This window comes from Eufriesea mexicana, unplaced genomic scaffold (genome assembly GCF_001483705.2).
Source record: "Eufriesea mexicana isolate 0111107269 unplaced genomic scaffold, ASM148370v2 scaffold657, whole genome shotgun sequence".
NCBI classification, from domain to species: domain Eukaryota; kingdom Metazoa; phylum Arthropoda; class Insecta; order Hymenoptera; family Apidae; genus Eufriesea; species Eufriesea mexicana.
The window spans coordinates 661,626-674,133 of record NW_016908821.1 but is presented as its reverse complement, the minus strand read 5'-3'; the positions used below and the strand labels follow the sequence as shown (position 1 = coordinate 674,133).

Below are 12,508 nucleotides of genomic sequence, written 5' to 3'. Positions count from 1 at the left end.
GTTGCAATACCTAAAACACACCATGCTCTACGACATCATTTAATACAGTTCTCCCTCTGTCGTCGTTAATAACCTGTGAAGATGCGACGGAAAAGAAAAGAAAAAAAAAGAAAAAAAAAAATACTTCAAAATCATCGGGATCAATTCACGTATTTTGTAATTGATAAATCTCATATTATTTTTTTCTTTTTTTTTGCACAACACTAGCAAAAGCACATTACTTTTTCAAACTCATCAGATCTATATTCTTTTTAATTTTAATTCTCAATTTTCTTCGAAGTACATAAAATCCTGAAATAAATTTTTATAATATTAATAAATTTATTAATGCTATTATTTAACTAAATTTTCATAATAACTTACAATTAAAAGGCAGGCACCGAGTAAAACAGACTTAATTTTAACATCTAAGTCCAAAGGAAAACTTATGCCGAAATTGTTAGAATACGTAAAATATTCTCTAGCCGTACCGCACCATTCTTTTTTAATTTCTCCAACTCTGTGTACTCCATCAGCAGACTTTACCTGAAGAAAGAAAGATAAGGAATTAAATGCTAATTAAAGAATATTTATAATAATATTTTATATTTTACCTTAAATTTCACATCCATGCAAAATTGAATCCATGGTCCTTTTATAATTAAAACGGTTTCTCCGGATGCATCGCGAACAGAAAACGAAGGTCTCCAAAGACTCCAATTTTGTGAAATAGACCCGAGCAATGTATCGCCAGAATATACTTCTAATTCCTAAAAATAAATGAATTGACTTTTAAAATAAAAATATAATCTTAAAACTAGATTTCCTCTTTATCGACAGTCACACGCCTGTAGGGACAATAGTGACATCTTCGTAAGTATAACTATTTGAACAGTTTTTATGATTATTGAAGAGAAGATAAATCATATCTAATACAAATTTATAACAATATATTTCATAACAATAATAATTAATAAACATTCATTTATTCCATGAATGATTTTTCTAACGGAAAAGAATAATTGTTACAAAAGGAATTGTATTTAAATTAAACTTCAGATCAAGTCAATAAATTGTTTAAATAATATTTTTCTATAATAGCTACACATCTAAAAATATTTCCATGGAAGCTAACGTTTATTAAAGAGGACCATACCGTACTGTTCTTATATGAAATCGAGTATACGAGGTTCTTTACCGCAAGCCGAAAGAACGCGACCAAAAGTGTCGACGAGCGGTGCTGGTCAAAGAATATCGATCGTGAATCGTGACCGGCTTTTCTAATGGGCGAGTAACTTTTCGTCAAAGGTAATCGTCGCAGATGGTGTGCACGTGTGAAGAAAGTTCGCATGTTATGCGCACCGCATGTTCGAGAAACTCAAGCGAACGTTTTGCGAGTCGTATCTATTGGCCGCCATAAATAAAGAGGCAATTACGGTAACGTTGCTGGCGGACGCGTCCTTCATGAACTGATTGACTACCTACGTGACTGTGCTCGGGTGAAATATGGTTGCGCTATACAATTGATGTACAACTGTGAAGGGAAAATAAAAGCTAGCGATTGTAGGTACGGGCAAATAAGTGAAAAAATTAAATTATCTAATCAAAAGGAATAATAAATCTGACAATCAATTAAAGAATATGATAATAGAATTTGAGGTTATACATTAAATATGACATTATGAGTTAACCAATTTTGATTGGAAGAAGAATTTAGGCACCTGATATAGGGATTAAGGTTTCACATTATCATTAGCATAAGATAAAACGAAATTACAGAAATCTTAAAGCTGGTACGTTGTCAATCATCTTAATAGTTTTGTCAAACGTTTGCTAGTTGTTTGTAAAATGTTTGTAGAATAAAAAAAGGGAACATACTTGTAAGCAGCACGGACAACAGCAACTATCACACCTGCAGGGTCGAACCATACGCAAGACTTCTCTTTGGTTGCTGTCCATCACATAAAATTCACAACTTCGATATCGCCCCATACAAAACCGCGCGCATATTCCTGATTGTTTCGCAACGTAAAACACTGTCTCTCCTCCAATATTCACCACAAGATATTTGTTTTTAGTTTCCCATCTGGTAAAAGCTGTAATCATTGAACTAATTTATTCTTATATTATTGCAGTAAAATATGGGTTGCGCGATAACAAGGATAATACGTTATTTTGAATAACATGAAACTAACCTTCTATTAATTCAACTTTTTGGCGGACGAAGAGATGATCAAGGACTATAAGGTATTCCAAACCGGGTGGACAGTTCGTATTCGGCGGTAACCAACCACCTAGAGTACATAATACTAAAAATTCTGTTTACTGAATTAAATTTTAATTAATTGATTATCGATCAAGTGATAAACCTTATCGATTTTAATAAAATATGTATAGTATAAAAGATATCATTTTGAGTAATATCTTTTTATACATATAAGCAGCGCTCAGCTTTAGTTTCCTAGTATCAGCAAAAATTTTTTGGTACTATACAATGAATCTGCCTATATATGTATATCCGTGAGACACACTCATAAAACCGCCTTAGTGGATCTGATTACATGGCCAGCTGTGCGTGCGTTTGTCTCATGAATACACATGTATGAGGAGAATTTAATCTATTAATACCAACAAATTTTTACAAATTTCTCGGGTATTAAGGCCAACAACCTCTTACATGTATACGAAATAATTGGTCAAAATGATACTATTTATAATATATTTTAAGTTCATCAACTAATTGAAAAGTTGACTTTTATTTCTGTTATAAATTGTAGAAATTTTTCTACAAATTTTGACATTCAAATTATCATTCAAATTTGAATTTTATTTAGTCAAATTTATATTTAAATTTTTACTTTCAAGTAAATCTCTCCAGTTTTACATAATTTAAAATCGTTAAACTTTTATCGCATTTATTTTGTGTAGCCGAGAAACTCTTTAAATTTGTCTTTACGAAATTTAATCGTTAATCAAGCATCTAATAGTCACCTTTTTTCCTCATCCGTGAGAAATCTGGTATAGCCCTTCCTCTTTGACCGATATCTGTGTAAAGTGTCTCTGAATAAAACACGAAGCCGTCTACGAATTTGCTGTATCTTGACCCTCCAGGAAGTTTCAAAATATTCAGACTCCATCACTCGGACACTTTTTTCACAGACTTAATTCACTTTTATTTCCTCATGATTGTAAGAAAAATTTTAAAATATCCTAACGAACTGTCTATCCGTATTTTAACGCGTGTACATATATATACTCTTCTACTGTCACGTCATTAACTTTTCCTCATTTTTCACAGACTTCTTAACGTATGGAAGCTTAATTCACGAATTCGTTCGGTACAAAAATAAGCATCGGTAAAACTGCTACAACATACCGATGTATTGGCAGCACTTGATGCACTAACGATCAGTTGTTTTCTCAAGTTTCTCCTCCTCAGCAAAATGATAAGACTTGTGTACTTTTCTTGGGACAGATTTACTTCCTTAGGCCGAACCGATTTTTCATGTTATCTTTGAAGATAAAGAAAACAATAAATACTTTCCCTTGGTTAGGAACTTTTCCAACTTTAATATGGTATCTTAAAATAATTTAAATTATCTCCCTAAAGTATTTATTTCTTACATATTGTTGTTATTTTTCCGGATAACAATTCAGTTTCAAAAGTTAAGGAAAGAAACGAAAGAAGACAATTGACAGGAAAGAAGATATTTAATTAAAAATGATCTCTTTGGTATTATAATTATGTTTCTTCGTTATTCCCAGAGGAACGTCTCGCGAAATAAACGATTATCTTTTACAGTTTATGCAGGAAATACCGACTGACAAAATATTGCACTCCGGAGGTCGTGTTAGAAAAATGGAACAGCAGAATTGAAGGTCTTCGTGTCGCCAAACGGGATTTTATGCAACATAATTACAGCCCTTCGTCGGTAGCAAATTGTCAATCCACCAACGTATGTCCGGCTAGTCCGTAAATTGGCCAGAATATTATTTAATCTTTGCATACCGTTAATTAACCATGAATCACCTCAACATGCAACCGCACAACTGCCATTTCACTCTACCGTCATAAAAACTTAGTTCAAACGGGACAATCTTTTCCAAGAGTTCCTCTGGTTACATCTCTTTTCACCAAAATTTACTACTGGTAAGAGTAAACGTGTTTTTAAAAAAATCCTAAGCTACTGGGTTCCCAATGTGCTTTTGGTCCTAGCTATTCATTTTTACAAGAATTTTATTTTGATTATCTGTGTAGTGAAAACGAGAAGAGGAAAAAAATGACAATATGGCGACAAATAAAAGTCTCATTGTGAATGGAATTTTCATATCAGAGGGGCTGCGCTTCTAAAGACACACGAAGTGCAATAATCGCCTGACAACTCTGACCCTAACGACGAATTCTTACACTCATCCGTAACCAGATATTGGAAACCAACTCTGAACATTAACTATCATACTATACATAACATTATTACACATAACATCACCATAATGCTATTCGATTAATAAGAATTTTTATTTTCCGAATTTTATTTTATTCGACACTTATAAGGAATTATAATCGTTCAGTTATTAATACCAAGAAAGAACATAGCAGCACCATTGACATAGAATCGATATTTACACGTTACATTTTTCCATCGATCACGAATGATTTAAAACAATGTCACACGTAGCTAACAGATAAATTTATCAATTCGCGATATATTTCTTGAACAATTTGGATATCGATCTAGACTTCTAACACGCGTACCGACACGAACAGTATTTACCGCTGATAAGAGGGCAAAACTACAGGGACACGAAACTGGATGAGACTTATCCTGCATACGTGACGCTTCCATCAACGAAGACGACTATTATCTACTTACTGATCGTCACTTGGCAAACAGCGGTTGTATCGTGTCTCGTTTACGAACCCCGTCTCATACTACGTACTCAGATAATGTTAGTAAGTGATAAATTCAGAGTCGAGGTAACTACCTAGGCACTAGAGAAGCTTTTTAAGTATTTAAGAAATAAAAGAAATGTTAAAGATTATGTTTTATAACATAATATTTACGTCTAATATTAAGTTTAATGGTCTTACAGCTTAAAGTTCATGAGTAAAGATTAGATTTATTTAATTAAATTTTTTTCGATTAGAACTTTACTTTTGATTTACCTATTTTAATGATATTTATATAATCCAAAACTATAGAACTTGAAATTTTAGTTATGTTGGTTCTTCCTTCACTACCAATACTAAGATAAATTTCTTTTCTTTTATTTTTCTTTAATAACAAGAAGATACACAAATATAATTAAACTGAACAGCAATAATCATGTATACAAAAATTATAAAAAGAAGTATTGAAAATGTAAACAAAATTTTACCTTGAGGTGTCATTGGTATTCCAGGTTGTAGCATTCCTGATGGTGGTATTCCAGGTTGTGGCATCCCAGGTTGCGGCATCCCAAGTTGTGGCATCCCAGGTTGTGGTATCCCAGGTTGTGGCATCCCAAGTTGTGGCATCCCAGGTTGTGGCATTCCAAGTTGTGGCATCCCAGGTTGTGGCATCCCAAGTTGTGGCATCCCAGGTTGAGGTATTGGGTATGCACTAGGTGCAGTTGCCATAGGTTGCATTGTCGGAAACTGGGATTGTGGCATAGGATAGGAGGAAGACATATCCATTGTTTCACCTAAATGAACAATTATTTTATTATTTATTCGTTATAATGACTTTTATCTTACAGTATCTTATTATGATAATCAAAATATCTTAAATCAGAATATCCTAAATCAACATTACTTAAAAGTATTTAAAAAAAGCTTTTTGAATTTAGAAAAAAAAAGGAAACAATTAAAGATACTAATCAAACTTCATTCCAATTGTTTCCATTTTAATGATACAGCTATCTATATAATGTATATTCGAATTCTTCCGGAGTTGAATGACATGATTATGATATTTTTAGCGTTTAATAACTCTTATTGCAAAAGAATATGCGCATCTTATGAAAAACTTACTGTACTACATAAACACTGATATGATTCCGTATAAAAAGTTTATATAATTTCTCTTTATTTTGTTTACCCCTGTTTGGTATTTAGGTTATGTTTGTATAAAGCTCTCGATCGGTAACATTCCTCGTATAACGACCTTTCTTATCAACAGAGTAGTTGCACTGGAAATTAGTTACGAAAAAGATCGTACGGTGACGAAACTCTAACCGTAATACTGTTTATGTTATTGAAATTGTCAGGTCATTGTCCGCTCCTAAAGGTCGTTGTAACTTATGTGAGGATATGAACTATATGAACTATAGCCGATAACTTCTCATTTTTTCATTGATAACAATCCTTTGTCCCTCGATATGCCTATGATCGATAAATTACACGAATATTACTGGTTAGGTACCAATTCAATTATAGAATTATACTATTATAAATTCAGTTAAGAATAAAATACAGTGCATTTGTTTCTATTTACTATCATTGTTTGCATATACATTAATAAAATGCTTTTCATCTTATATATATTATTTTATATATCTAGTGATATTCATATAATGTATTACAAGCTGTTATCTGAAAAGTTATTGGGGATAGCAGCAAAAGTTTTAGTTCGTATTTAAATCTATGAGGATCTTTCGCTTAATTATAAAGTTTTAGCTCTAAAACATCCTCCCTCGAGGTATACGAGGTCTCGTGAGGGACCTCAATAAATTAGATCGTTATAATAAATCTAATATTAATGGCTTTGAAATAAAATAGATTAAAATTTGTTTAAATTTCTATATTTCATTAAATATGCTTATAATGCAATATATGATAAAAAAAAGTATTGTAAAAAAAAATAAAAAATGAATCGCTAAAATAAACATATGTTTAAGCATGAATGTAGTAATGTTTATAATAAATCAAATGAAAATGACACCTTAAACTAGTTTCCACCTCATTGTATATAGTACTTTTTAATAGCCTTGAATTAGGTTTCATGAGACCTAATCGACGGTTTCCTCGTTTGTTGCGTACAACCTCGATAACTTTTCGTTCGTACGATCTTTTTTCAATGTATACACATAATACGGATTGCTTACACTTTTCATGTTAAAACAAACGACATATACGAATTAGTATTACACGATCGAAGCCATAACGAAGTTTTGGTGTTGTTCTAACTAATGACACTGAAAATTATTGATAAGCGGGAGCGATAAGTGCACGTGCATTTCGAGAACCATATGCATTGTTCTGTACATTCAACAATGCTCGATTCGGTGATATTTTCAAATAAATCATTTCATTTGCTTATTAAAATTATCAATTCTAATTTACGATCTACTTTATTGCATTAACAAGATTAACACTCATTTGCATATACGTATATAGTAACATGTAAAATATGTTATAAATTTATACAAATTTTTAGTAGGATATAATACACTAGTTTGCAAATAAAGATTTCTTTCTATTAATTTCAGATTATTATTAATGTATTATTTTTAATTAAATCGATATTGTTACTAAATAATTTTGTCTGATAACAAATTTGGTCGAAGCAAAAGAACAGGTAAATTTCTAAAAGATTCATAAGTATTACTCTTCAGTAACTAATTGTCACCACTCGTCACCAAATACTACGTAAAGCGATGCAGTGTTCAGTTATGTACACTTTCATCGGATGATGCATCGTGTCTCACATGTGTCTGCGTTCGCATACCACAAGGTCGTCAGTGTCGTGACTACTGGAATGATTACTGGAATGACGTACTGCACGGCACACCAATACAAAAGAAATGGAAGTCCTATGTAAACGGCAAGATACGGTAGCAATATGCACTTCCGGTTTTTCAGAAAAGCTTGGTTACGCCCTTTGATGGTGGAAAATGAAACATGAAACTTACGTGTTGCTTTTCGTTATCTCTTTTTCTTCCTCCTTCTCTCTCTCTCTCTCTCTCTCTCTCTCTCTCTCTCTCTCTCTCTCTTTCTCTTTCTCTCTCGCTCTCTCTGTCTTGCTTTCTCTATCTTTCGTTTTCACTACACTCAAAAGAAGGAATATATAATAGAAATATATAAAAAGATATGGTTAATAAAAATCAAATTTTCCTGTTACGCACGTCTCTTTAGAATTTTCTTTATTGATCTGTTTTAGGAGGTCTTACATTTATGCGGTGTTCTCATGTAGTAGGAATTTTCGTACAATCGAACTATACGAATAAGCCCAAGTACCTTTTGCGTCTTGAATGACTCAATGCGATTACACTCTTATAAAAATAACAATTAAAATTACAAACGTTAGTAATGAAGACTGATTTGTATTTGATAAATCATTTAATAATTCGTTACAATATTATTTTTACTTAACACTTAACATGCAATAACATGCAATTTAAATGGTTTTTATTAATAAATAATAAATATGATAATTCGTAAATAATTAATAAATATGGTAATTCATGAATAACGTTTATTAAAAACAATAAAAACAGATGAATTTCAATTGAACATGATTGTCAAGAATGTTTGGTAATATTCATAAAACTCACTGAATGCTTGGGAGCGTTGAGATCGTGGATAGTGCTGTCTGGAAGATAAGAGAATGACACTTGCATCCGGTAAAGGGAGTTTCCGTGATTCCTCTCTTACTATTTTCCTCGGGTATGATTATACACAAAGAAAGAGCGAACGTCAGCCTCCTCGTTCAGCGCTGCGATTCGTCCGAGTTTTCTAACTCAACCGGTATTCACCAATCGTAAAACAGTTCAACGGAGGAAAAAGGAGAAATGCCGGACAATTTGGAAACTCGTCTTAAAACTCGATTTTGGGTCCTATGAGATAAGTGTCGGAAAGATATATATTGGGTACACGTAAACTAGTGGTAGACTAAAGCGATAGAGGCAGTGCTCAATGTTCGCGCAGGAGCTTCGAAGAAAATCCAAGTGTGATAAGATGGCGTCACGCACGTCAGACCTAGGGAAGAAGTGAGGGGTAGAGGAAAGACAGGAAGGAGGCAGGCCAGGCGAACGTCGCCAGGGGACTGCGGTGTGTGACACAGAGTGCGAATACGGTGCTGTCATGTCTTCTTCGAGCCTTAAGAACGGCTATATTTCGATTACGGTGAAATCTTGTGCACGATCCATTGTTTAATAATATTATCAATGCCTTTGTTCGGCAATAAGAACTATTCTCGTTTTAACGCGCTTATTTCAACAATACGAAGACGGAGTTAATAGCGGTAGTCAATTCTCTTGTGTTCGAAAAAGAACAAACGTGCAACGATAATCGACTAGGTACTCGAGAGAGAGAACCTTCCTCTCGGTCCTGGATACGTCGAGGAGGAGGAGGAGACGGAGGCGAACTGCCAAAGAGATGCGCGAGTTCAAGGTAGTCGTCCTCGGCTCGGGCGGGGTAGGCAAGAGTGCACTCACCGTGCAATTTGTTTCGGGATGTTTTATGGAGAAGTACGATCCAACGATCGAGGACTTTTATCGAAAAGAAATAGAAGTGGACAACTCACCGTGTGTACTCGAGATTCTCGATACCGCCGGTACCGAACAATTCGCGAGTATGCGCGATCTCTACATAAAGAACGGCCAAGGCTTCGTCGTAGTTTATAGCCTGACGAATCATCAGACTTTCCAGGATATTAAGGCAATGAAGGAATTGATAACACGCGTCAAAGGTACTGAAAGGGTGCCGGTATTGCTTGTCGCGAACAAGCTCGACCTCGAGCATCAACGTGAAGTGGATACCGCCGAAGGTAATACTTTGGCGCAACTCTGGGGCTGCCCATTTGTTGAAGCATCCGCGAAAAATCGCACGAATGTCAACGAAGTATTTGCGGAAATTGTACGCGAGATGAACTTCAGCCCTGAGAAAGAGAAGAAGAGCTACTGCTGTTGCAGCATCCTCTAATAATTAATCAAAATCCTGAACCGGGCTAACCGAGCCATGTTAGGTAAAGGAAATGCATATAGTGGCTGATCGCAGTACACTAGGTGAGATTTATTCATCTGGTGGCTACGCTCTCTCTCTTAGGCTCAACATTGGGCTTGTGCTGTGAATTCGCCAATCTGTAAGACTAATATTATGATCGTACCCTGGATTTTTGTGAATTCAAATACGTCAAAGACTCATGCCGTCTCTTGGTTCTTTTTCTATTGGAAAATCACAGCCTGCTATTTAGCTGGCTGTTAAATATTTTAATATACATGGATAGTATTATGTGTAATATTATTGTAATATATAATAGTAGATGTAAGTGGGCAATGAAAGAGGTAACTCCGTCAGCAAAGGACCAATACTCGAGAGAGAAAGAGTGAGAAAAGGGAATAGCAAAATGGAATAGGAAAGGACACAGTCAAGGGTGATAACAGAACTGCCCTATGGTAGTTGTTACTCGTTAACAGCGAAACCAAACTCAATATGTCTAGCTTTCTGCTCAATCTAAAAATGCACCTGTTGCGTATTTGTTCCAGTCCATGAACCTCTATTACTCGCAGGTTAGATGCTGATTAACAAAGCATCCAAATTATTTGCAGATATTGAAGGAATCACTGTGGTGGTCAGCCATTTGAAATAGTGAAAAGAATTTAAAACATTTGAATAAATGTTGTTTACAATGTACAGTCAAGAATTGGGAAGAAGATAGATGGTTTTAGATACATTGTGCAATGATTTCCATTAACGATATATTACCTATGCTCAATTGTCAGAGGCTGCGGTAAAGAATACATTGTATAGAGGGCTTGAATGGTGTGTCGTTAATGGTACTGGTATTGATTGTACAGTTCTAATAGTAGAATTACATTTTATCGAGGTGAACATGGAGTATCGAATATGGTCACCAATGGGTAGAATTTTATATTTGAGACCAGGATATTCAAAGTTGTGTTCTTGTCAGCTTTCAATATAATTCCATTGCATACCAGATATTGTCTATATTCTTATTTTGATAAGGATTACCATAATTGGAATAAGAACTCAAAGCACAACATCTAATGCTTCGATCAATCAAGGTACGACAAAGAAGGACAAAAGGAACTAAGAAGAAAGGAGATTACAGTAATATTACAGAAGAATATTAGTGCATAACGTCAATCGTAAACATAATTATAGGATTTATATGGTAAAGTGTGTACAATAGAAACAAAAATACAAGATCTTTATACAATTCTAAAAAGTTTTATAGCCAATTTTAAAAAAACCAGCAAGAGGAGGTGAGACTTTGAAATGTGTTTTTTCACAAAGGCTTGCTGGTACATTGATCCCTTCAACTGCAAAATACATATGTGGTATTCATAATAATCTCCAGTATATCCATTGCTTTGTATGAAGAAAAAATCTCCTTTCAAAACTGATTAACATTGAGTTCGTGTATGTAAACAGATAAATGTAAAAAAAGAAGCAATGGACTCCCTTACAAGTAGTAGTAGGTCGTGTGTAATTTTTCTCGTGTGATCAAAAATCATATTATTCGATGTTAAATACCGCTTTTATACCATAACAGTCATTACATTAGCTCGATATGTTATTATTTAACGCCACCATCGAAGTCATTAATTTCCGTGTGATCGCTGCACAACGTACCTTAACAAAAATGAGGGCTGTTCGATCGATTAACTTTTCGTCCTTTTTTTTTTTTTTTTTTTTTTTTTTTATAAAATTAACCGAAGGATGTCAATCCTGATTTCACGAAAAAAGAAACAAAATGTATATTTATAGTTTGTATAATATCTACTTGTTCGTCTCAATTACCTGTCTTTCGGATCGATTACGAATGTTGAATTGTACACGACCGATAGCGCTTCCCGATTCGAACATATCGACGGACCGCAATGTCGAACTGAAGAGTTTCAAACGAACTGATGTACAGTATTTCTATCATGGGTAGTTAGAAAGGGAAAAAAAATGCACGAGTCTAACGATATACAATTCTTGGGAAGAGTTATCGATCGTACACTTAATTCGTTCTCTCCAATTGTCGGTGCACTTTTAGAAACGTCATTTCGTAGCGAATATGCGGGGCTGGCTGTTTTTCTTTCTGACGTCGCAAAGCATTTAACTTTGTGCGTTAATCTTGTTAAAAAATTTGCCAATTTCGAGTCTCACGTTAGGTTTAATTACTTCGGTTAAATAGCTCCTCCTAGACTAAACGTTATGTTACTTTCATTTTTATTCTCATTCCAAAACATTATCATCTTGACCAATACGTCAGAAGCAATATTACGTGTACGTTAGGAAAAGAAGTACTCGACTATGTAGGGAGAATTCGAAGTAGCCTCGTGTATTCGTCTAATGAAGGGTGCTAATACGTTCCGTCAGTTTAAGATTGGTGAAGCGTATACCGACATAGCGAATTGGCCATCCATTTCGTTATTGTACTCAAGTATATAAACAGGCAAGGAAAAAGAAAAAAAAAACGGAAAAAAAAGGGGGCAACAGATATAATTATTCGTATCCTCTATTTTATCACTCGGAAAATTCATAGTCTCGCTGTGATCCCGTAGATTATAACCGCAGTTTTTCTATTAAAAGACG

At 34.2% G+C, this 12,508-nt stretch overlaps 2 protein-coding genes and 1 long non-coding RNA gene across 6 annotated transcripts; 2 read left to right on the top strand and 1 right to left on the bottom strand.

The window, feature by feature from the left end:
- Positions 1-216: 216 nt before the first annotated feature.
- Positions 217-8,600, bottom strand: LOC108546368 (phospholipid scramblase 2). Of its 3 annotated transcripts, none has more exons than XM_017898419.1 (7): positions 8,515-8,600; positions 5,359-5,664; positions 2,175-2,288; positions 1,858-2,075; positions 594-749; positions 364-525; positions 217-291 (listed from the first exon to the last, which is right to left on the bottom strand). In XM_017898419.1, exons 2-7 carry the CDS (start codon positions 5,654-5,656, stop codon positions 265-267), a joined length of 975 nt encoding a protein of 324 aa, XP_017753908.1. In that variant the 5' UTR covers positions 5,657-5,664; positions 8,515-8,600; the 3' UTR covers positions 217-264. The 3 variants fall into 3 exon arrangements, with proteins under 3 accessions (XP_017753908.1, XP_017753910.1, XP_017753909.1); XM_017898421.1 differs by having other exon boundaries at positions 2,175-2,273; XM_017898420.1 differs by lacking the exon at positions 8,515-8,600 and adding an exon at positions 5,993-6,357.
- LOC108546369 (uncharacterized) lies at positions 2,159-5,457 on the top strand. 2 transcript variants are annotated; one of them, XR_001890131.1, is made up of 4 exons: positions 2,159-2,226; positions 3,782-4,129; positions 4,238-4,933; positions 5,383-5,457. It is a non-coding gene; the product is annotated as an uncharacterized LOC108546369 (long non-coding RNA). The 2 variants fall into 2 exon arrangements; XR_001890130.1 differs by lacking the exon at positions 2,159-2,226 and having other exon boundaries at positions 3,500-4,129.
- Positions 8,601-8,706: 106 nt separating the features above from the next.
- Positions 8,707-11,591, top strand: Rap2l (Ras-associated protein 2-like). The gene has a single exon (XM_017898418.1). The coding sequence runs from the start codon at positions 9,338-9,340 to the stop codon at positions 9,881-9,883; it is 546 nt and encodes a 181-aa protein (XP_017753907.1). The 5' UTR covers positions 8,707-9,337; the 3' UTR covers positions 9,884-11,591.
- Positions 11,592-12,508: the final 917 nt, after the last annotated feature.

What these genes read in the sequence shown, in the direction of transcription:
- LOC108546368 (XM_017898419.1), bottom strand. Translation starts at nt 5,656, where the DNA reads ATGGATATGTCTTCCTCCTATCCTATGCCACAATCCCAGTTTCCGACA. An exon ending in AAAAGTTGAATTAATAGAAG is followed by an intron (nt 2,076 to 2,174) that starts GTTAGTTTCATG and finishes CAATGATTACAG; the next exon opens with CTTTTACCAGATGGGAAACT. An exon ending in GCATGGATGTGAAATTTAAG is followed by an intron (nt 526 to 593) that starts GTAAAATATAAA and finishes TTCTTTCTTCAG; the next exon opens with GTAAAGTCTGCTGATGGAGT.
- Rap2l (XM_017898418.1), top strand. Translation starts at nt 9,338, where the DNA reads ATGCGCGAGTTCAAGGTAGTCGTCCTCGGCTCGGGCGGGGTAGGCAAG.